This window comes from Trichoderma gamsii (assembly GCF_001481775.2).
Source record: "Trichoderma gamsii strain T6085 chromosome Unknown Scaffold_19.2, whole genome shotgun sequence".
Classification (NCBI taxonomy): domain Eukaryota; kingdom Fungi; phylum Ascomycota; class Sordariomycetes; order Hypocreales; family Hypocreaceae; genus Trichoderma; species Trichoderma gamsii.
The window spans coordinates 217120-241104 of NW_020171356.1; the positions used below are offsets into that span (position 1 = coordinate 217120).

The window sequence follows — 23985 nt, forward strand, 5'->3', positions numbered from 1 at the left end:
AAACTCGCACCCCCTTGGCCTTGCCCCGAGTCATTACGCTAGACTCTCTTGGAACTGGCTATCCCGGCCTGTTTTCTACCTGTCGGCACTATATTAGTCGGCGTCCCCAATTCTGTACGACCGGAAGGCCTAGCTTTAGCTTTAGCCCCCTTCCAGACTCTGCCTTGATCGCGGGCCAAAGCAAGACATCCTGGCAAGATCAGACTCCTGGGCCTTTGCAACTAGTGCGCATCACATCACGCACCCCAAAGAACCGAGCATTTTTTAAACAACTTTTGCTATACGCCGGTCCCCCAGCCCGCGCTACTATTGCCGCCGCCGGCGATATTACATATACTAGCCCTTCCACCAACTCGCGCCGCCGCGACACCATTTTGCCCCGGAGTAGCCCTGGCTTGTCGTCTTGTCTCTTACTATTTCATCCTCCCCCTGCACCAACCTTGGGAAAGGAATCACACCAAGCCCCGACGCGAGTGCTTGGAAACTACTAGACCTAGTTCTTGTCTGGACGCCGTCTCTTTTTCCCTCTTGTCCCTCTTCCCACTACACGCCAACCTCGTGTGGAGTCGGTAGCACGTTCCTGGAACCAAAACGCAAAACAACTACATCGCGACTTGAGCCAAGAAAGACATCTTTCTTTTGGACTGCCTTTCTTCTCATACGTCGTCGTATATAGAAACTTGTCTTGGCAAGTTGTTACGTATCTTGGGCATCGCCTTTGTCGAACAACGCTTTACGAGTTTTTATGGACCGCGGTGCAACTCAGTTTTCGCAGTCAGGTTTGCCTTCGCCCTACTCTAGCAGCTTCGGCGACCACCACTCTGAAGGCTCGTCGGCAGATCACGCGTCTGCTGCTCAGTACCCAGGGAAACAAGACTATCCTACCTCTGTAACTCCCACCTCGGAGTACAGCGTTTATCCTCCCTCTGCGCGATCAGGATCTTACTCGGAGCATATCCAGCGTTCATACCATCCATCCAGCAGCGTCAGCAGCGGAGGTATGGCGCAACAACAGAACAGTCCGTCTATGCCCCAGCACAACGGGCCAAGCCATCAAGCCCACCCCGTCAATTCTGACAACGATGTGCCTATAGATCCGTCTATTGCGGCTCCGAGTCCTACCTACCCTTACGGGCAGCACTCGCCGTATGCGCCTAATCCAGACATGTCTCATGGCTACTCCCATCCCAGCGGTGGTATGTACGCGCAGCCTCGCCCTGACTGGGCAGGCTACAGCCAGCATGGAGCTCCTCCTTTGACTCCTGGCCACCCCGTTTACGCTCAATCGCCCGCCTCGGCGCCGCAGCAGAGACCCAGCCAGGTACGTATAGGTGACGATTTTGGAATCCACTGAAAGATGGAAAAGAAAGGAAGAAAACACAAAAAGGAAGATTATGAGAGTCAAACTGTCAATGGACGAAGCGGATGTGACAGAAACTATTGTCAGCCCTCATCGTTGAAAGACGAGGTGGTGCGGCTGTGATCTTGGCGCGACGTCCAAGTGGAGTTGCGCGCACGCGAGTTTGCAGACGCGAGAGCAAGAGAAACAAACGTGAAAAAAAAGAAAGAAAAAAAAAAACCACAATTCGTCTGCAGACTCTAGCAGAATTAAAAAAAAAAGTTGACTTGGACATATTATAAAACTCCGGCGCGCATTGGCTAACGCAAACTTGATTTTTTAACAGGTTTACTCTTTCGTGCCCATCCCCGGGGCGCAGCAGCACAAGCGTCCTCGAAGACGATATGAGGAGATCGAGCGCATGTACAAGTGTGGCTGGAACGGTTGCGAAAAGGCCTACGGCACTCTGAACCATCTCAATGCCCACGTCACCATGCAGTCTCATGGACAGAAGCGAACTCCCGAAGGTACGTTGCGAATATCGCACCACTGTCTCTTGGCTCATTCCTTGATTTGCGGCGTATTTTGCGCTTGGCAAGCCTTTGTCTTTTCGTTGCATTACTCTTCTACTTTTGTATTATCATCTTTCAAAATACTACAGCTCGAATCTGGATGGCGATTTTGGGTTCACAGTTCAAGGTTTGATCACGTGAACCAACCTTGAGCCTCTACGAAAACGTCGATTTTGACTTTGAGATTAAGCCCCATTTCCCGTTCGCGAAAGAAAGCCAGCCATGTGGAGGAGATGCAAAATGAAATCATCAAGTAGCTGACAACCCGTTTATAGAGTTCAAGGAAATCCGCAAAGAGTGGAAGCAGAGGAAGAAGGAGGAGGAGGCCCAGCGAAAGGCTGAGGAAGAGCGACAGAGGGCTGCGGCCGCGAGCGTCGCACAGAACGGCGGTGGGGATCCTCAAGGCCCCGACGGCGCGCCTTCATCTGGCTATCCCGGACGAGCTGTCCAGCTGCCTCCCATAGGATACCAGCCTACCCAGTACCCGGCGCCACCTTCAGGCAATGTTGGTCAGCAACCCATGCCCGAGTATGGAGCCGGCCACATGTATTCCAACTACCAGCCTCACTCTCCTTATGCCCAGCCCAGCCAGCAAAACATGTACAGCCAATGTAGGTCAACGATTCAAACTTGAAACCGATTATATATGCTTCCGTGACTAATCAACAATTCAATTCTAGCAAACGGTGCACCCGCTCCTAGCCATTAGGCTTGCACATGTGGTGGCCCTGATTCGGACATATAGTAGTTTGCTGGTCACAAATTCCCCTCTCCCTTTCCATGCGTTGGACATAATGGGTTTTTTCTTTGTGTGTTTTTTTACGGCAAGAGAAGAGTCTACGGCGACCTCTCGAGGAATAATGTCTCAGTGGGATATATATCACCCGAGTTTCCTTTTTAGGGTGCTTCCAAGGGAGTTGGGTACCCTTTGCTGACCAGCAATCTTAATAAGGAGGCACCCGTGTTTGATTCTACAACAGTTATGAGGTGGTTAACTCCTTTTTTTCTTGTTATCTTTACGCTTGTTCGAAATCTTTTTTTATTGTCTGTTTTCAATATTTTCTTCGGCTTTTTCGCACTCAAAGTGCATTGGTCTACGGTTACTGGGGGTGTTGCATTGGCAGAGGCACTCCGGAGATGGTCGGCTCTTTCATGGCGTGATGCAATTTTCAGGGGCGGTTCGGCGCAGAGGATACGGAGTACTGAAACCACGGCGGGTGAAAGCACCATGGGGTTTTCCCAGGTAGCTTTGGTCTGGGGAAAAGAAGCTGCTTCTGTATCGCCGCAAGGCGGGGAAAAAAAGCGATACGACTTTTGTCAAGTGAAGGAAACGCTCAGAGCGCTGGACATGGGAGCATAAAGACGAACCAACTTGGACTCTTGAAAGCCTTGTATAAAGGCCCCCGTGCGGACTTGTTTTTTGTCTTCTTCACTTGTAAAGAGTTAAGCAGGGCTGAAGCAAACCAAGTGGGACGAGGAAAGCTTTTGGAAAAAAAAGAGAAAAAAAGAGAAAGGAAAATGATGGAGGAAAAAAAAATACCAGGTTCGGAAAGATTGGAATTTGTGCTTTACTTGCGCTAAGATATTGCGGCGAGAAGAACGCTTTGTGTAACGCTTTTTTTTTTTTTGCAACGAATTTCTTTTCTACTCACTTTTTTTTACTTACTTTCTTCTCTTTTTATTTTTGTGTTTAAGAGAAAAGAGAGGAGACTGTATACGATTTGTAGCAAAACCACCTTGACAGTCATTACGGGTTATAATAAGAGTGTTGTGAGCTAAATGAAATTTGAGCGTTTTTGTGAATTGTGTGAAGATGCTGTGATGTCGACGACGCCCGCAACACCAACAAAGTTTGACCCATATAAGCAGAAGCAAGGCTATGAAGATGCGACTCCAGAACCCTACGCACGTTCTAAGCAAGGAAATCCTGCACATGGGTATACTAGTAAGCTTTTAATGTTGTCTCTCAATTTTCTTTTTAGCTTCGCATGGGGATGAGAAACAGACTAGCCGTGTTGCCATGCTGTCGGGACAGACAGAAAGAAGCGCCGCGCCAAGATCAACCCCCCTAGATGATTGCCTTAGTGTCGAAGACTAAGAGATAAAATAGATAAATAAATAAACTAGAAGAAGCCGAGGATTAAGGGCTCCGTTCGGGGTGTGACGGGGGGAACATGAACACGGTGCGATTTTTGTTTGTTACACAAGAGACATGGGGTTGGTGATGATGGTGGTGGTGGTGGTGTTTGTAACTTTTTAGCGCGGGGGATGGATTTTTGTTTACTTGGTCTACCTAAGTATGGGTACATTCTGTGTTATATATTTTAGATGCCTGTATGTATGTACGTGCTAGGTATATAGAGGTATGATTATGTGCATTTAGATGGCGCTAATGCTACTTGTCTTGGGTGATTTTATTTTATTTTATTTAATTTGATTGGTGATTTTTTTGTTCCTTCTCGACGAGAGGCGTACACAGGCTTTTAGTTTGAGACGTGGGGAACCCACATGGCATGGACATGAAGCTTAGGTAGTTTTTGGGTTGGACTGCTGGCCTTTTATGGTATGGGCGAGGTGAGATTTATAGATGAGGAAAAAAACAGGAGCATGGGGGATAAAAACAAGAGAAGAGAGGGAAAATATAAGGGCTGATTTGGTTTAGTACGAAAAAGGTGGTCACGCGAGAGTGAGACACACAATGGGGGCTTTGATGAGTGACAATGGAGGTTTTGTTTGTGTTACTGCGGGATAAGGTACTAAACTACTGCTGGAGCTGAGATGATCGCACTAGAATGCTTCTGTTGTGTGACAATAAAATTTAAGAAATTATACAGCAGCTGCAGCGAGTCTAATAGAAGTAGAGGGAGGGAAAAAAAAAGGTGAGTTCAGGATGGGAATTGAACTGTTGTTGTTGCATTTATTCTAGAAAGGTTAAGATCCACGCGGGAATGGCTTGCGGGACGATGCGCAGCGATGCGATGCGAAAGCCGAAAGAGGCAATACCATGGAAAGATAAAAAATAAAACACCAACAGAATGGGATAGCTGGATAGTACTTACTGACAAGGGCCGTGGAAGATTTAAACTAGAGAGGGCGTGTGCAGCTAAAGAATAAGGGAAAGAAAAATAAACTTGTCGTACCAACCGTTTTTAACCCTTTTTTGTATTAATTTTCTTGGTTGGGTTTTTTTACTTTCCAAGTCGTGCTATTCCTCTTTGTCTTTTCACCTTTTTTAGTTGCGTCTAAAGTGACCGGGGGATGGAAGGAGACCGGACTTTTTGGAACCGTCTGCAAATAGAGGGGGGCGCCCGGCACTTTTTTTTTTTTTTTTGATCTGAGATGGCACTACTAGTGGGATGACGGGATATCGGGATAACGGAATGCTACTCTATGGGTTTTAGTATCTTGAGAGGAGGAAGGTTTATGCGAGATGGAGGGTTTGATCAAATATCATGGAGGTGATGTAGAAGAATGGGAAGAGATGACTGCTATATATTGAGACGTGATATGGCCGAGTCTTTCTCATGATACATGGCGTTGATGTCACAAGCAAGCGTCCATTCAAGCGACGGCGCGCAGCGGGAGCTAAAGAGAACAAAGCCCCCAAAGTCCACCGAAAAAGCCGGTGTCACCTTATTTTAATCTGTTTTAGAATTTTGGTACTTGCTATTTTAGAAAGCAGCTCGTTTTGTTGGCTTTTTGTCCGGCTTGCTTTTTTAGTGGGTGTGTGGTTTTGAAAAAGATAGTCTAGGAGGAGACTAGGTACGGAGAAATAAAACATGCCATGCCATGCCATGCCATGCCGTGCCTTGTTAGCTGATAGTATGCTGTAGAATAGGCGGGGCGATGTGATGGAAATTGGAAATAGTCCATCTAGGTATTACATGAGTAATACATAGCAGCAGCAGCAGCAGCAGCAGCAGGTAGTTTCCAGGCGCTGTCTAATAAACAGTCGATTAGTAGGTGAGACTTCTGGACGAGGGGCTCGCCCGGTGCGTATAATAAAAGAGGCTGTCTGCCGTGACTTGACAAAACGAGGAACCGTATTGTCGACCTCTCCTATCTGAGCTGTCGTCAATATAAACTGTAATTGTGCCGAGTCATGTTCTCGCGTAAACACCACCATCCCGCAAGGCAAAAGACAAGGGCCATATCGACATCGACAATGCTAGTGGCAACAGACCATCAACCCTCGCAAGCTCAGATCTGCCTTTCCCTAGCTGCCTAGTAACGCACACACCCTCCCCCTATACCTGTACATCAACACTTTTTAGCGGCCAAACGAGCATTACCCACTCTGAACGTGGACGGGAGGCCAGATGTGACAGCGGCGACGGGACTGGAGGGGCCGTCCTCGGCAGGTTAAAGCGCGGTGGGAACAGAGACTCCAAGGACGTCCGGCACCCATGCGACCTTTCTGCTTAGTAGCATTTAGTCAGTACGATGATACTGTAGATGCTAGCAGTGTTAGTCTGCCGTCTCTCGCCTTTTTTGCGAAGCATCCTAAAATCGTTGATTCGTGCCTTTTGTGCACCCCTTGCTTAGCGCCTTGCACTGTGTGCCATGATCATAATCGGGGGAACAAGGGAACCAGGCCAGAGGAGGATGATGTGAGTTGCAGCTTGATCTTAGTGCGATCCCGAGGATCTGGGCCGGGTGGAAGAGGCGCTGATGATGTTGTATCGGTGGACTGATGCCGTGTCGCGTAGCTGTTGGTTCTGTATGTAGTATCGTTGCTTGGTGTTTACGTGCGACTGCCGGCTCAGATATCAGACATCTGACTGGATGCCGTGTTTGCTTTTCCCGCTCAGATGGCTGCGAAGACAGCATACGGGATTTGATGTGATGGCCAGGCTGCATCTGCACTGCGGACCAACAATAGGGCGATACGTAACCCCTTTTTGCGCACGATACCATGCTCTTAGAATGGTTGATGCTCCATTATGGAGTCGATGCCGCTCCATCCGGTGTCCAGCGCATGACCAAAAGGACAACACGCCCGGCCCATGGGCCTGGGGGAAGGATAGACACTTGCTGACTTTGTTGTATGAATGACCATGATGCAGAGAGAGTGCTGACATGACGAAATCTTGAAATTTTAATGGTAATAGCCTTTTGCTCTACAAGGCAGGCGAGTGGGCCCGTCGTGTTGGCCCATGTAGTATCGATCGTCATCCTCTGTAGCTCGTGATTAGCAAATATGTTGCTTTGTCGAATGATAGGAATGTCTCCTTCCTTACTTTGGCAAAAGAAGTGATTGACGTCGTTTAAAGGGCGAGCCGACGATGCCGGGCATCACTCATAACACTCGTATATACCAACCATGTCATGAACTGCAGCAGAGTTGCGTTCTTTGCTGCGACACTCATCGTTTCTCCACTAACAACCAAGCATCGTATCAACCATTCTAGAATAAAGAAAAGAAGAAAATAGTCGCCAAGTTCAGTAGCCACAGCCTCATGGCATTGTCCCATAGTCCACGCAGATAGAACGGGCCCTACTTGGTAGCAGCAAAGCTAAACTTGGTCCACGACACTCTAGTGCTGGGGGGTGTCCGTCCATCCAAACTTCGCTAACTTTAGGTCGACAGATGGAGCTTGTCTTTTTTTCCCTTGCATCTCGTGCTAAGTCGTAGTGCGAAAACGCTTTCGTCGAGCCCGATTAATTTAGTGCAGAGAACAGAAGTCTCTGTGACAAGTGCGTGAAATGGTGCGAACCCAGGGCTGCGGCAGCTAATTTGGGCCCGTGGAAGTTGAAAATGCGATGTGATGGAAATCACGGGTTTTGATATCCCTCTTGGGACTGGTGGCATTGACTGCACGTCTCTGCGATGGCTTCTTTGAAACAATTTCGTTTCCTCTAGTTCTTCCTCCTTGAGTTTCCTCAATCCTATTTACTTATGCATTCTCTTCACTTATCTTGGATAATTTCTTGTTTTGCTGTTGTTGCTGCGTATCGATAAAGTCGCCTTGCACCTGTACTTGCTGCGTACCGGCCCTAAGGCGGATATGGAGCGATTAGCGCCACAGCAACCACAGCCATCGCTCTGCACGTCATCTTCAACCACGCAACCTTGACGTCTTCTTTCGCTTCAACCTCAACGCAGGTTTAAACATCGGCTTCTATTATTTGACGCTACTCCCTTAATTCTTAATCAGACGAGAATCAGTTCACTCGGTCAACATTTTGTTGGCGGCTTTCAGGTTAAAAGTTTTCATCTTAGGCTGTTACTCGCTCTGCATCAAGCTACTGCAACTCCCGCTGGAGAAAGAACACACGTCACAATAATAGGGCAAGGCTCGCAGCCCGTCATAAGAGCGAGTGATATCAATTTATGCAGCATGGACGCCGAAGAAGCATCATATCCGACGCTTTCGGCTCTGACCAAGCTCAAAAAGTCCAACTCAACAGCCTCCGCGGGTGCCCATTCAGCAAAGTCTCACACTTCTATATCAGTCCTTGGTGCACATCCCTACGGCTCCCTTCACGTTCACCAGCCTACCGATATACTGCCTCACAATGAACATGATATAGAAGAACGAGAAGAAAGCCCGCCGCCTCTGGATCCTCCTTTGAGCCCTGAGGGACAAAAACATGTCATGTTTAGCGCTGTTCCGCCAGAAGTCTTCAGCAGCCAGTCTAGTCTATCTACTGTACACGAGACTCACGAGACTCTCACTCATTCCATGGGTGGAGGAGATGTTTTGCTCATTTTAGACTTGCCTGAGGTGTCTCTTGTGGGATATGATGCCGTCTCATTTACCGCCAAACACTTTGGCGGCATCAGGGATATCCCAGCAGGGCCGCATTTCTTTTGGGTAACACATCCCGATAGTGGCTCTGTCCGGACCGGATTCTGGATCATATCATCCGGTATCAACCAAGTTCACGTCTTACAATGGGACAAATTCACCGAAACCATTCTTGAGCCGTCACGAGCAGAGGCTCGGATCCAAGTCGATAATCTCGAGAGCTTCCACGATAAGTTGGTGCCCTACCATGATCCTTCTTCGGTTAACTCAGACCCTGTGAAGATGGAGAGCTCCGTCGATCAAGATTCAAAAGAGAAACTGAGAATGTGGAAACAACTGACTACAAATGTTACCGAAAGAGTGCTCAACCGCGTTACTGGACAACGGGCCAACAGCTGGCACGTCGACACAACTGACCGCGTCAAGGGAGCTGTGCTTTTGGCGGCAGAAATGGAGCTGGAAAGACGATTGTCAAATCATCTGCTACAATCAAGAGAACTCAACTTTAGCTTTCCACAGAGTTCAAAAACATATACCGCCGAAGCACTGGGGGCTGATCGAACTTTAGCGGCTACAGATGCGACTCCCTACATGGAGTTTATTATGACTGCTCTTGGCAAGGAGTTGACTGACGATGATGTTGTTGGCGAATTACAGTTTGCGTTTATTGTTGGCGTGCACCTTGGGAACGATGCTTGCATCCAACAGTGGTGGCATATGGTGGTCAAGCTCATTCTCAAGGCCTACCTTTTGCCAGAGTATTATCCGATCCTCGCTTCCAAGCTGCTACAGGCCATTGCATCACAGATCCGCTACAGCTCCGAATGGTTGGGCGAGTCTATCCTGGACTACGGTAGCTCAAATAGCCATGATATGAGGCTTGCCCTGATTGTCTACAAGCGGCGGCTCGAAGAAGTCCTCGAGAGGCTCGGCAAGGAAGCCTCAGTCGACCAGATCAAAGTCAGCAACTCGTTTGCCAAGGTCGAAGCAGAGGTGGTGGGCCTCGGATGGGACCTATACGGCGATTATCTCCGAAAGGGCAAAGTCACGATGGAGGACGGGGAGGAAGTGGAGCTGGAAATGGCCGAGCTGCAGGCTGAGGATGAGCGCGGCGAGTGGGCGCCAGAAGTCGTGCAGCTCGACGAGCAAGGCCGCCAGCTGGACTTGGTTTCGTGGAACGACTAGAGGATGAACGTGGAAGGTCGGAAGCTGGGTCAGACGACTGTTTCATCAGACGGTCCAGAAGACGAGTTGTCACCGTGGCCATCTTCTGGGAAGACGACGGTCTTTGGAGGTGCTTGGAAGATGATGACGAGGAGCAAGATGAGCAAGATGAGTATGACGAAGAAGGCGAAGAGGCGGATGATTTTGTCCGAGTAGCCTGCCGAGTAGCCTTGACTGACGTTGAGCCTTGAAAATTACATTTTCTTAGTGTTTAGTGGATTAGTATTTGATGGACTGGATACAGGTTGGAATAGTATGGTTATTGGTGTCTGGATATGTTCTTGGTTACTCAATGGGGGCTCTTTTAATTACACTCATTTGGTGTTTAATGGGCTGGATACAGGCTGCAAAAGTTTAGGTAGCTATTGGTGTTTGGACGTGTGTATTTGGTTACTCAAGACTGGTTTTGGAATTAATATTATCAGTGTTGACGGTTATTATACTGCAGAAAAAGACTGATTGTTGATGTTTGAATATGTGTGTTTGGTTGAGACTGGTTTTGAGGATTGTATTGTTGCAGTGATAACCATTACTGATAGTCTACGGCATGCTATCACAGTTCAAACACTGTCATTCACAATACACACATGCACATTGATGCGTTTCGTAAACGTTTGAAGATTTCATTAGCCTGCCAGACCCGTTACAATCCGCCCAAAGCAAGGCCATGCAAATGCCAATGGGAAACCTACCCCCATGCCAGGGGATATGCGACTCCGGCCCCTTTTGTATTCCACATCCTGATGCCGCAAAGGACCGCCGCCCAGACGTGGCAGCAGCGCCATCCTCTCCAGCAGCCACAAGACGCTTTGTTTTCGACCAGTTTCTTCTTCCTCTGCAGATTCTCGTCTCTTCCCCCATCGTCCTCCGCCAGCGCCACCAAGTAAACAGTAAACGCCTTCTTCTTCTCCTCCCCCAAAAACCCAGGTTTTTGTCGCAAAGCCTTTATCGGTAAGACTTCTGGTACCTGGCACGAGCACCGGGACCACCGAACTTCTTGGGCTCGCAGCGGCGGTTGTCAGCGACCAGCAGGGTGCGGTCGAACTGGACGAGGGCCTGCTTCAGCAGGTTCTTGGAGTGCTCGTCGACGAACTTCTGGTAGTAGGCGATGAGGGACTTGGCAATGGCCTGGCGGATGGCGTAGATCTGGGAGGTGTGACCACCACCAGTGACGCGGACGCGGATGTCGACGTTGGCGAACTTGTCGAGGCCGACAACCAGGAGAGGCTCGTAGACCTAGAGAGGCGGAAAAGTCTTAGTACTTTGGAGTTTCTTTTCGTATTACAACAGTGACCTTCAAGACAAATTTTGTAGCCATCTCCAATTTTTCTCGAACAAATTGAACCCCTCCGGCATTCGAGTTTGACGAGGACGAATTGGAGAGGCTATAAAAAGCGTCTTCGAGTCGGTTCGGGAGGAAGGAAAGGAAGCGTACCTTGAAGCGGAGGATCTCAGGCTGGACCAGAGACAGGGGACGGCCGTTGACCTTAACGAGACCACGGCCAGCCTAGATGATGAATCAAACGTCAGCACTTCTGCATGTCTTTATGATTTTGAAGTTTATCCCTTGTCGCCAAAAATCGAAGAGAATTTTTGCATGACTTCATGTCAAATATCCCCCACATCAGATTCCCATTCTCATTTTCCCATCTCTTTTTCCCAATATCCCGCCAACGACATCGATATTCCATCCATCATCATCTCCGTCCACTAACCTTGCAGTGGGCGACGGCGGTGGCCGTCTTCTTCTTGCCGAAGCATTGCACGCTCTGAGTCGACGACATGGTTGCTGGTGGTATGTGAAGGAGGGTGAGAGAGCGGGTTTGTTGCTGGCGGTCTCGCTTCGCTTGTCGTCGTGATGGACTTTCGCGGGTCTCTTTTTCGCCTAGACGGATTTTTTGCGTCCCGGGCTCGACTCTGGCCGGCGACGAGGAGGAGAGGGTTTGTGCCCTTAATGTGCGCTATGCCGCTTTGGGTCGCACGAGCGAGGCTCTGCCGCAAATCTTTTCGCGCTGCGCTCTGGAGCCAAAGAGAGCGCCTAGCGGGTTGAAGCATAGCGTCATGTTAGTGGGGTCGCTGTGCTGCGGTGCGCATGTCAAACAACAGCGCAAAACAGAGCGGATCCACGTGATGCGTGCCCTAAACCCTTTGCCTTAGTGTTCCAATTGTGGCATCCCGCCAAAATTTCGCATCGAGTGAAGCATCACGCCGGACAAACTAACCACAGCCAGAGTAACCGTCAAGGTACGTTTTTGTCGTCGATCCAATCTCAGTCGCGAGACTTGCTTCGTTTCACCGAATCTAATATAATTGCTTTTCAAGATGGTCGCCGCCAAGAAGCACGTCCCCATCGTCAAGAAGCGTACGTCTTGATCCCGAATAGAATAAAAGCTCTCCTCTCGTCGAGATACGGTCGCCGCTCTTCATTTTGCCTTCAATTCTCGATTTCCGACTGCCTTCGAAAACAACACACCCGACAAATGAAAGATTTTCGAACGAGGAAACGTTTGAAGTGCAGTTGGAAATTTGGTAGAACTGGAGCAAAATCGAGAAGGCGACCGAATCGAGACCTCCCTTAATCATTGATGCTGGAAATGGCATGCTGGACGCATAATTAACTGGAGATGTGCAGACAAGGCTTCTTTCAACCGTCACCAGAGTGACCGGTTCGACCGCGTCGGTGCCAGCTGGAGAAAGCCCAAGGGTATCGATGGCCGTGTCCGCAGACGCTTCCGCGGTACCATCCGTATGCCCAAGGTACGGCAAACTCTACCTTGAAATGATGATCCAGGAACAAAGTGCTGATATGGAATGAATCATTTAGATCGGCTACGGCTCCAACAAGAAGACCCGTTTCTTGACCCCCTCCGGCCACAAGGCTTTCCTTGTCAACAACGTCAAGGACCTTGAGCTGCTGTTGATGCACAACCGAACCCACGCTGCCGAGTACGTCATTCCTTGAGATTATGGACTTGTATGCGAAACGTTCCCCCCCGGCTAATACTTTCCCACAGGATCGCCAGCTCCGTCTCATCCCGAAAGCGAATCGACATCATCTCCCGCGCCAAGCAGATTGGCGTCAAGGTCACAAACGCCAAGGCCAAGGTCACCACCGAGGTCTAAATGGATTAAAGTTTTTGTGTACGGGGATATGCGAGAGGAAGTCGGGTTATTTCTTCGGATCATCGGGTGTGTGGATGGGACGATAGAATAAAAATAAAGCATTTACAGCACACACACACAACAATGGAGAACAAAAAAAAATTGAACAAAGTCTACAAAAAGCGCAATTTTTTTTTATCCAAGTTTCTCCGGGTTTATCGGTTTATCATATCTCTGGAAAGGGAAAGGGGGCGCCTGCGGTCTTTTGGGGCTGCTGTCTTTATTTTTTTCGAAAGAGGTGCTACGGTTTGCTTTTTTGGCCATGCGTGCGTGCATGCTGCATACGGCTGGAGAGAGAAGACGGCCTCGGGCATTTCCATGTATTGTCGATTGCTAGGGAAATATGACGCACCGTTGACGAATGACGATTTGATACTGAAGCATGAGTGTCGTGATGACTCGTGAAGTGAGATGGAGCCTGACATTTGGTCTCTGATCCGGAGGCATTTGAAGAAGCAGCTGAGCTAGTAGGAACCACGACCGATCCTGTCTGGGCTATACCACGAATAGGACGAACAATAATTGGAATCGGAGCTTTGAGAAACTAAACCTATTAGAGCCCTATGTAATGAGAACCACCTCTTACTTTCTCTCGCTTTGGAACAGTGCGCATAACATTTTCAACCTCCTCCAGCCATGGCCCCCAAAACTGCCTCAGCTGCGTTGAGTGCGATAGACACTCATACTCAAAGTCTCTACCTCGTTACGCCTCGCCTTTTGCTCTAATTGTCTAGCACTACAGCTCTAAAACCTTCTGGGCCTTACGATAAGAGTCGAGACACTCGTGGCCATTGGAAGCAATGGAGTCAATGAGCCATCGGTTTTACTATACACGCATAACCACGGCCGTTACACCAAAATATAATGCTACGCTTTTCACCAATATATTAACCGATGAAAATGAAACGAAATTAGTATCTTAAAATTATTGGTTAGCTAATATAAAATCCAGGCAAAGTTAACAGGCATCATTTAACAGAAAGAGACGACATGGACACAAAAGCGTACTTAAAAGCTATAATCCTCTGACATTCGCGCCTTGATCAAGACACTGTATGGCTCTCTTATAGTCCAACGGGTAATTGACAGTTCCCTCCAATGTATGCCAGGCCTTGAGGGCGTACTGGCCCATTGCCAGCCAGACACCGCCCTTGTGATCCTGTACGCCTTGAATCCACTGCTGCTGCGTGGCCGTTGTGTCGTCCAGCTTAATGTTATTATGGGGCATATGTGTTGTGCTTCTTAGAGCGAAAGAGGGATGATCTTAATGCAAACATGATTGGGTATGTTTTCGTACATTATAATTGGTTTCTTAACTATATAGCCCTTTGTAGTATTGAAACAATTAGGACTTAGTGTTGATACAGTCTAAGAGGTATTGTGTAAGTGAGTGATCTCTCCAGCCATACTGGCGGATTAATGGACAGCATCATATAAAGATGAAGGACCTCGTCTCTTTGCCATCAGTAGCAAAGACTACGTGCATGCAACAAGCTCGTGGCTGGCTATATATAGGTTCGCAAGCAAACCTCAGCCGGTCGCTGTCTCGGACATGTACCATCTCAACCGAATGCCTACCTACGGCCAATCGTCAAAACTCGTGTCCTCCTTGAATCTAAAGAATAACAGCCGGCCCGATTCACATTCAACAACAACGCTGTGATCTCGCACTTGAGCAACGCCTCTACGATACAACTTTGGCAGAAATATAACCTCCTTGCCCTGCCAAGTGATGCCCCCCCTGGATATGCCAGGTGCCCCCCCTCGCGATATGATTCTCAAAGTTCGTGAAACTATATGGGCACCATATGGTAGGCGTCATACGCACCAAATCAAACTCCCGAATATCCTTGATGAGAATTGGACCTGAACCTGTCAACACGTACTCAGGATATGCATGATTGAGCTGCAAAGTGTGGAGTGGAACGCTGCACTTTGCTGTAGCGTGCTGGCCTGTCGCGGTATCCCAGATCCAGATTTGGTCGGAAGAGCAAGCAATAAGGCTGCTTGCATCGGATTTGAATATCAATGAGAGTATCTCGCTGTCCAGCTTGCTTTGCATGAGGACCTTCATTGGCTGGGTGGCGGCACTTCCCGGTTCCTACAAGGTCCCAGAACAGAACCCTACCATCGCCGCCACCAGCCGCGATGTATCTCCCATCCTTGGAAAATACAATTGAAGTGACTTTATTGGCATAGCTACTATGAAGCTTATGCGTATAGTTATAGTCAATGCCATCGTGGCTCTCTTCATTTTTGTGCTCGTCGACCAGACGCTGCATGTCCCACACGCGCACCATTCTATCATCGCACCCCGATGCCACGAACTGGCCGTCTGGCGAGAAGACAGCAGACCGTGTCCAGTTAGTATGTTGAGTTAAGAGTGGCTGTAGTTTGTTCTTCAAATCCCAAACTCTTACCGTGCGGTCTTAAGATGATGCAAGCAGATACCGGGAGTTATGCGAGAACTCAAGCGATAGGATCTCGTCTCGATGGCCACAAACTTGGCCTCGGAAACTACCTAAATCCCCATCCCAGAGGCAGATCACGCCGTCTGCCGAACCCGAGGCAACAAATTTGCCGTCTCTTGACAAGGCCAAGCATGATATGGGCTTTTTATGGCCTGAAACTTGTTGATCAACCTCTCCGTCCACTTCGGTAGATGCTCCAGCAGCTACTTTTATCTCATGCCGGCTATAATCCCAGATACGCAGTGTCTGGTCTGCGGAGCAACTGACAACGTATTTCTCGAACTTCAATGGGGGAAAACGATAGATTGTAACCTTCGGAGGAGTGTCCGCGTAATATCAATTGAGCTTGCTTATGCTCATCGTCCCAAGGGCCTTCCCAAATCCTGACCGTTCCATGTCTGGACGCAGATGCTAGGCAAGAACCGTCGGGAGAGAAAGCGATGGCGTTGACACCGGACTCATGCCCGACGAGAATGCTTGGTTTTCTACGGGATCGTAAGTCCCATATGTAGATGACATCGCCGGCTATGGTAGCAATGTATTTAGAGTTAGGCGAAAAGGCCACTTGAAAAGCCAATCCCAGATGCTTTGGTAGAAAAAAAAATTCTTTTTTCCCAAACTTAGGGGGGATTCGGGTTGCTTTCCTTTGTGTGTTTACCGCGCCATCCACTACCTCGTTGTTTACATTCTGTGCTGGCTCCTCAATCAGTTTCCAGAGGGACATGCGATTCCCAGATGCCGAGGCAAGCAAGGCGTCGTTTTTGGAAAATGTCAGTCCGCTGATCAGAGAGTTTTGGTAGGCAACTTGTTTAGTGGAAAGGAGGTAAAGGAGGTAAAAGAGGTAGAAGAGGTAGAAGAGGTAGAAGAGGTAGAAGAGGTAGAAGAGGTAGAAGAGGTAGAAGAGGTAGAAGAGGTAGAAGAGGTAGAAGAGGTAAAAGAGGTAGAAGAGGTAGAAGAGGTAGAAGAGGTAGAAGAGGTAGAAGAGGTAAAAGAGGTAGAAGAGGTAGAAGAGGTAAAAGACTAGATGTATCTATCATTCAGTAGATCCTACACTAACCTAATTGTAAATATTCCATAGCACGGAAAATACAATGAGCAATTTTAACTCAAGAGATTGCGGTTCCTAATGGACCATCCCCCGGGTCGAGTCGCTCTCTTTATATTAAGAACACACCCATTGTATTTACAAAAATTTTCGTCACACGCAACGAGACTCGTAAAGTGTACAGCAGCGAGTGTTGTATCGCTTACTTTCACCTCAAGGTGTAAACATCTCACCCGAGTCCTGCCTAGAGTCTAAAGACAAGCATGGCTGAACGCGCACCCAGAGTTTCCCTGCCACGCCGAGATAACAAGTGACTCTTGCAACTATGCAGCAACTGGCGCAGCATCGCAATCACCCTTTTAGTTACTTTGTCAAGCCCCTCTTTATAAAAGCCTACAGTAAACTTCACTACACACACATTACCCACTTCCCCAAGAAAGAACATCACCACTCGAATTCTCTCATCATCCACCCCTCCACAGTAAAAAAAGGCCAAAAAGAAACAACATACAAAGCAAAAATCGCAATCGCAACATCATGTCTTTAAATAATAGTAATAAGAAACGGCTAAAATGGGTATCTCATCAACCCTTCACGACTCACACACATACGTCTTCCCCCTCTACTCCTCTACCTCCTCTCTTTATCCTCTCTCTATCGTTTATCCTTTCAACCTCAATAAACCACACAGCACCAAGAACATACTGCAAAAGGACAAAAAGAGGGGAAAATAAAAAATCTTCGTGGAATATATCTCCATAAGAGGGACACCGAACAATTGAAAAGAAAAGAAAGTTAAACCACCAGGGTCTAATCATCAAATATGTCGGTTTATACTCCTTTCTACCTCCCATCTCGCTCTCTCAAACCAAAACAAAAACGAGAGCAGACCAGAAGTGTCAATGACCTCAGCAGCTAATCCATACGGCTGAAAAAAGGGGGAATAGAAATTGTGGAGAAAAGAAAAGAAGGAAAACGACATCAATAAAAGTGGAATACCTGACCAGGCAAAGCAATAGAAGAAGAACAAAGTAAAAGCGAAAACCCCCATTCCATCCCTTCCAAATCTCCCAGGACAAAGCAACCACGCCTCCGCAGTGCCTTTGCCAACCACCAACTGTACGGCAAGAGTGATGTATATATCTCATCATGAACATGACATGACAAATGAAAGAGGACGCCCCAGCTTCGAGCTCATACGAAGACAAGAGAACAAGAGTTGAGCAACAGGAACTAGAAGAAGCATGTGTGATATGCATCATCGCATTCAACTCGTTCGTCATGCTCGAAAAAAGAAAACTTTTTTTTGTGTATTCTTCCCACTGGATTTCCGCAACGCCCATAATGGTTGACTTGTTCCGGCAATAAAAGACGACAAAAGTTTCATGTAAATGGAAAAAAAAAAAACGACAAGCCATGCGCTGCGTGATGGGATGAGCGGGAATCCAGCAGCTGAAATTTTCCTTCAAAAACGGCGATCAACGTGCGGATATGGAGAAGAAAATCTTTGGAACCCCAAGAGGCTCTCTTAACAAACATTATGTAAAAAATCGTAGGAAAGGCTGTTCCGAATAATCCCGCTCACTCAATGGGATCCACGGGTTCGTTGCTTTCTTGCCAGCCAGTCCCCAAGCATGTTATCAAGTTGCTGTAACAGCTGTTAGCATATGCGGTGGTTAAAGAAGAGAAAACTAAAGACTTACAGTTGTTATTTCGGCCAACTTGGCATTCTGCTCTCGGAAGAGACCACCCACTACGGGATGATCGCTGCTTGCAGGCACCACATCAGTCTTGTCGTATACCACAACCAAGAGGTCGCGAATATGCTCAGGCTCGTCAAAGAAGGCACGTAGCTTCATGTCGTCCCAAGTCTGTTCTTTGCTGCCGGTGGAAGAGGAACTGCTCTTAGATCTACCCTCGGCAGACTGAGTTAGCTCGGGAGAGGGCGAAACAGTGAGCGATCGATCCTCTGGAGACGAAGTATCAACCATCAGAGCAGGAGGGTCCGATGGCGCAATGGGCGATTCGGGAGATGGCTCTGAAGGCGGTTGAGCTTTGGATTCGGCCGGAGGCTGTTGCTGAGATGCAGGAGGCTTGTCACCAGTAGATGAAGTGTGACCCTCAGGGAAAGAGCCAGGAATAATAGCTTCTTCCTCTTCTTCCTCTTGGATAGCTTTGGCAGCCACAGGTGTGGATGATGACTTTGGCCTGGGCATCTGATCCAAGATGGCTTCGCCGTCATCTGAATCATCCGAATCGGATAGCTCCAGATGGGCATATGGAGATCGCGGCCCAGTAGCGGCTCTCGGGCTGGTAACTACCTCGCCACGGCGTGCAGTAGGAGACATTGGCTGTTCCAAAGACGGGCGGCCTCGAGGGGGCTGATGCGATGGAACCTCGTGTGTCTCGTTTGTCTCGGGGTTGACGATGCGCATTGACGGTGGAGGCACGTTGGAAACATCGTTGATGCGGCTCTCGGCCAGATAAGAGGCAAGCTCCACGGTGGAGTTTTGGGTCTTCTCGTTGACGGATGGCTCGACCCGGGCTTGAGGCTTCTGCAGCTTGGCCGGCTGCCTGACCTTTTCCGGCGATGACTGCTCTTCAGACTGGCGCTCTTCGCTGTCGCGGGGCTCGCCGTCTGTTCCATCGTCGTTGGGTGACCTCTTCTTGTCTTTCCGTGAGAAGAAGCCTCGTAAACCGCCAGGTTTCTTGTCTTTCTCCTTGTCCTTGCTCTTTTTCCTGTCCTTGTCAGACATGAGCTCCTTCTCAAGCTTGTCTAAGCTTGCGCGAGACTTGGATCCGGCAGAGTCAGACGACTCTCGAGGAGGAGCGTCATCCCGCAGCAAATTCGGCGTAAGGGTAATCTTCTTGGTCTCGGCTGTATCATCCTTAAAGAAAGAGTCGGTGTTCCTGATGTTACCGTTACGAGATATACTGGGGCCGTTCTTCTCCACAATATCGAGGCTGCCCCGAACATCTTCATCGTCGGATTCTTCATCCTTGGTTGGCACAGATTGCTTGGCGGCCTTGGACTTGGTCTTGAGCGGTTCCACCTTGGCAGTGTCATCTGCAGCGTCGTCGTCTTCTGTCAGCGCCTTTTTCTCCTGAGTTCCCTCTAGCAACTCATCGAGATCCTCCTCATCTGAAGAGTAATCAGGGTTGTAGTTGTGGATGGTGGGCTCGGCAAAAGCGACAGTGGCTTTCTTTTTGATGGCGATTGAGAAGCCAGTCTTGGGCTTCCCATCGGCTTGTGTATCGGTCAACATGGTGGAGGAAAGCTGCTGAGCGTTAGTAAGATGAAATCTTTTTATTTGTGAGATTGATACGCACGTCGATATTCCTGTGTTTGTTAAGTCGCGCTAATCTTTCGGTAGGCGTCTCGATGTGCTCAGCTGGTAGGTAGCCTATAGAGACATATTAGCGAAATGCTGATGGAAGCGGAGAAATCACAATAATACATACCAATGCTACTATCCTTGACTACTCTTACAAGCCACCAGTAGCTGTTGCTATCGTCGAGCAGAACCATGGTGTCACCCTTGGTCGCGTTGGCTTGGCCCTCGACGGTGGCCACAAAGGTGTGGAGGGCGTAGACGAAATCGAAATCGATGTCCTCTGGTTCATGTAAGCACTCTGCTGCCCATCCATGGTCAATGAAGCGTGGGTCGTTGGGGAGGGAGAAATCAGAATCATCATCTTCTTCAAAGGATTTGTTGTATGGTATCGTCAGCGATGTATCGGCGTCTTCAATCTCGGCTTCGGTCTCGTATACGAAGGCGTCTGGGATGCAGCTGCAGCCACAGCCACAGCCACAGCCATATTCTCCATCATAGTCATACATGCACGTCTCCCCATGTTCGATAGCGCCGAGTTCCTGGTGAGCTAAAGCTTGTGATAATGCCCAGTCACCGTCCTCGTCCACCACAGGATCCTAGCCTTTGGTTTCCAAGTCTTGTCCACCCGTCTCGTCAACATCGCAGCCGCCATTGTCGTTGTTATTTTCGTTGTTATCGTCATCGTCGTCGTCGTCGTCGTCGTAACCGTCTTCATCGCCACACTTGGCATACTCACCCGAGAGAAGATGATGATGTCCACTTCGAATCTGCTGCAGGAAATCTGTGTCTCTTGTGCTGGGAATTGGAGGAGATGGAGTGTTTGGGTGCAGGTGCAGTGATGCCCAGGGAATCCGAGGGATGGAGGTCAGGGAAGACACTCGCCGCGGCCAGGCCACGGGAGTGACGGTAACGGAGTGACTGCACGCACCATCTTCGATTGAGGGCGAGCTCGAGATGCGATCCATCATGTCGTCATCCAGGTCGCCATCGTCCTCGATGTCGTCGTCGTCGGCCATGCCGCCGTTCTGGGCCACGGCCAGCGGGTCCAGCTGGTGCTGATGCTGCTGGTAGACGTCCATGTTGGCGGCGTCTGTGTCTGAATCTGAGTCTGAGTCTGAGTCCGTGTCCGTGTCTGGCGGGCGGTTGAATTTGGCGGTGGAAGAGGCAGCCCGGGGACTGCGCGATTGGTCCTGGGCGGTCTTGTGGGCGACGTCGCGAAGGGTCTCTGCCTGATGCGGAGCGCGGGCGGTTGGGCGTCGGTCTCGGTGGGCGGATTGGTCCTGCGCCGAGGGAGCGTGGTGGTCTTGAAGATCGATGGTGTCTGTATCTCGAATCGAAGGAAAAGGAGGAAGCGCTCGTCAGTCTCGAGCAGTCAATGCTCACGTGTCTCGCGTCGCGGACTCGGAATTGGGAAAAAGAAGAAGACGACAGGAATCGGAGAAGGAGAAGCAAAAACAGAAAGAACGTCAAAAGATAGTGAGTGAGGGTTGGGAAGTTGTTAAAGTCTAGAAAAGAAAGAGCGCAGGGAGCGCGGTCGAACGAGCGAGAGAAGAGAAGGGCAAGGGAGAAGAGAAGATGCGATGATGGCTAGATAGTGCAGCAACAGCAACAGCTACTAGAGCTTCAGGCAGATGCAGAAGATCAGGACGAGGCAGTAAAAAGGCACTGCACAGTACGGATGGCCAAAAAGATGCCCCTGGTCGAGTTTAGGCACTCTCTTGAGTTCGTCTGTTCGTCTCGCGCTCGTCTCTTGCCATCGCAACGTGCCAATGCTATGCAAGGCTAATCACAGCGAAACGGGGGTGGCGCGCTTTGGTGCTGGTGCTATTCCCGTCCCTTTTTTTTCTGGAGCCAGTGACAGGCACAAGTCCCGGGCCAGGGCCAGAGTTTCTAGCAGGGGTGCAATAAAAGGTGGAGGAGGGGAGGGCACCAACCAGAAAACTCGATGCAGCAGTGGTGGTGATTCGAGATGGAGGGACTGAACATGAAGGCATGAGAAATACAGGGGCAGGGCTTGACGATCGCTTGTTTGCATGAGGACAGAGCACGGAAAAATAAAGATGGAGAAGCGAGGCCAATCAGCGCCCCGTAATGAAGGAATCAAGCAATCAGGATAGCAGCGATGATAACAGCAGCACTCTTAGACTCTGTGATGGTAATACGCACCGGCTCTGATGATGGAGGGCCTCGTCATGGTGAATGAATCGCTGCCCGTCGTTTTATTATTATCGATGAATGTTGCCGCTCAGCTTCGGGCCGGGTTGATCAATACCAGAGATTTCTCTTATCTCAATATTTTTGTGAAATCTTTATCTCTTGAAAAAATCCCTCTCGCGGGCCTGAGCGAGTTTCCGGCTAGCTGGCGATCTCCACGACACTAAGCAATTGACTTTTGGTCTCGCTACTCTGTGGGAGCACGTTTGTCACTCCAAGCGTCAGTATCTTTCGGCTGCTTGTTGGCTGTGCTTGTTGCAGGAATAATAGGACCGCGCGCCTGTTGGCTGACTGTGCCGTGCAGTACTGTGCTGTAATTGTGGCGCGTGCTGCAAGGCGCAATAGCAAATCAAAGGGTTGACACTGAAGAGATGAGATTGGAAACAAATGACGAAAAAGGTGAGGAGAGAGGAGAAAGTGAAAAAAGGTTTGACGGGCTTCGGTAGGCAAGCGATCGGGTCTAGAGGACAGGTGACGAGTAGAGATGAACAAGTGAGACATGCGTCTGATACGAATGGAAGACAGACACGGTTGCTCATCTTCCTGACAGTCTACCTATATTGCTAGCATCAAAGCAGGCCAAACAGTGACATTATTAGCCATCATCCAACTGTAAAACGCAAAGTGTACCATAAATCAGCAGATGCAGCCCATTCACAGCGTCATCTCCCACGACAAACACAATCCAAATCCTACGATCCTCCCCACAGGGCCCTGCCAAAAACAAGCGCGCCCAAAAATGTTTCTGCCGACGCACGTCCACCTACCCACAAACACACACAATAATAGCACGTTATGTCAACACCAAAACATTCCTCCAAAACCCGGTTTTTTCTCCAATACCCCTCTTTTCTCTATCCAAACCACGTTCTTCTTATTCAATAGAGTAACCCCGTCGAGTAGTATCAAATGCCATGATATGATGCTCTTATATATCCAAAAGTCATTCTTCAAATCTCGCTCACTCAATCACCCCCCAGCATCTCCTCGGCACCATCTCATGCACCAAAATCCACTCCATGCAGGTGCAGATGCAGCTGAGATGCACCTCGCCGGGTTCCTACATCCAGGGCCATTTTACGTACCCACAAATTCTTCCCACAGCTCCAATATCCACCCAATGTATCTCTCGCTCTCTCTACCTGCTGCAATGTACATTTATTTCCATCTCAAACTCGAACTTTGTAAAATAACACATGGCATAATCTCTTAAAACACCACAGCATAGCCCAGCATGACACAGCATTGAATCCTACACACGCATAAACAAACCGTCTCTCTTAGCGAATCCCACCTCAGCCCAGGTACCCAGTAGGATTAACAAATAAATCACAGGCCAAGGTACCTAAAGCTGAAACAACCCCACGCACCCTTTACGCAATCTCACTGGTTCTTGTACCCCTGGATCCGAAACATGATCATTCCGGGCCTGCATTTCTATTTCTTTTTTTTTTTTTCTTTTGTTAAAGCGTTGTAGGCTATCGCGCTTCTTGCACGCATTCTCTTCCACCTATTCATGGCATTATGTGGATTCGCTTGTATTAGATAATACAGTACATAGATGGTAATACACACTAACATCTTGTATGCATCTATTTTCAGAAGTAGACATATTTATAGATTCATCAGCCATTAGCGTAAAAAAATCATGCTTCGCAACAACGATAGACAGATCATGTAGTTAATCGAACAAATCATCATTTTTATTCAGTCCTTAATCCCAGAAGAACCCTATCAATAATCCATAAATCTATTTTTATAAAGCTACTCCATTACTGATAATGGCAGCACTTGAAAAGCCATTTAACCTGTTTTTTCGTTTTCCTCCACTCTTCGGTTGATCCAACTGAGAGACACTCTTTTTGGTTGTC

The 23985-nt window shown here is 48.7% G+C and overlaps 6 protein-coding genes across 6 annotated transcripts; 3 read left to right on the top strand and 3 right to left on the bottom strand.

Annotated features, from left to right (window-relative positions):
• Positions 1-1000: 1000 nt before the first annotated feature.
• TGAM01_v205870 (hypothetical protein) lies at positions 1001-2620 on the top strand (the record flags this gene model as incomplete). Its single annotated transcript, XM_018803035.2, has 4 exons — positions 1001-1321; positions 1686-1866; positions 2187-2522; positions 2592-2620. 4 exons carry the CDS (start codon positions 1001-1003, stop codon positions 2618-2620), a joined length of 867 nt encoding a protein of 288 aa, XP_018663801.2.
• Positions 2621-8252: 5632 nt separating this feature from the next.
• On the top strand, positions 8253-9848 carry TGAM01_v205872 (hypothetical protein; the record flags this gene model as incomplete). The annotated part of the gene is made up of 1 exon (XM_018803034.1): positions 8253-9848. The coding sequence occupies one exon, from the start codon at positions 8253-8255 to the stop codon at positions 9846-9848; it is 1596 nt and encodes a 531-aa protein (XP_018663800.1).
• A 984-nt stretch (positions 9849-10832) lies between these two features.
• TGAM01_v205871 (40S ribosomal protein S16) lies at positions 10833-11671 on the bottom strand (the record flags this gene model as incomplete). The annotated part of the gene is made up of 3 exons (XM_018803033.1): positions 10833-11123; positions 11323-11394; positions 11603-11671. The coding sequence occupies 3 exons, from the start codon at positions 11669-11671 to the stop codon at positions 10833-10835; spliced, it is 432 nt and encodes a 143-aa protein (XP_018663799.1).
• A 538-nt stretch (positions 11672-12209) lies between these two features.
• Positions 12210-13010, top strand: TGAM01_v205873 (60S ribosomal protein L32; the record flags this gene model as incomplete). Its single annotated transcript, XM_018803032.1, has 4 exons — positions 12210-12249; positions 12520-12644; positions 12712-12833; positions 12902-13010. 4 exons carry the CDS (start codon positions 12210-12212, stop codon positions 13008-13010), a joined length of 396 nt encoding a protein of 131 aa, XP_018663798.1.
• A 1925-nt stretch (positions 13011-14935) lies between these two features.
• On the bottom strand, positions 14936-16698 carry TGAM01_v205874 (hypothetical protein; the record flags this gene model as incomplete). The annotated part of the gene is made up of 3 exons (XM_024549741.1): positions 14936-15384; positions 15788-16540; positions 16695-16698. 3 exons carry the CDS (start codon positions 16696-16698, stop codon positions 14936-14938), a joined length of 1206 nt encoding a protein of 401 aa, XP_024405500.1.
• A 1452-nt stretch (positions 16699-18150) lies between these two features.
• Positions 18151-20916, bottom strand: TGAM01_v205875 (hypothetical protein; the record flags this gene model as incomplete). The annotated part of the gene is made up of 5 exons (XM_024549742.1): positions 18151-18213; positions 18269-19843; positions 19896-19969; positions 20028-20447; positions 20829-20916. The coding sequence occupies 5 exons, from the start codon at positions 20914-20916 to the stop codon at positions 18151-18153; spliced, it is 2220 nt and encodes a 739-aa protein (XP_024405501.1).
• Between the last annotated feature and the right edge of the window lie 3069 nt (positions 20917-23985).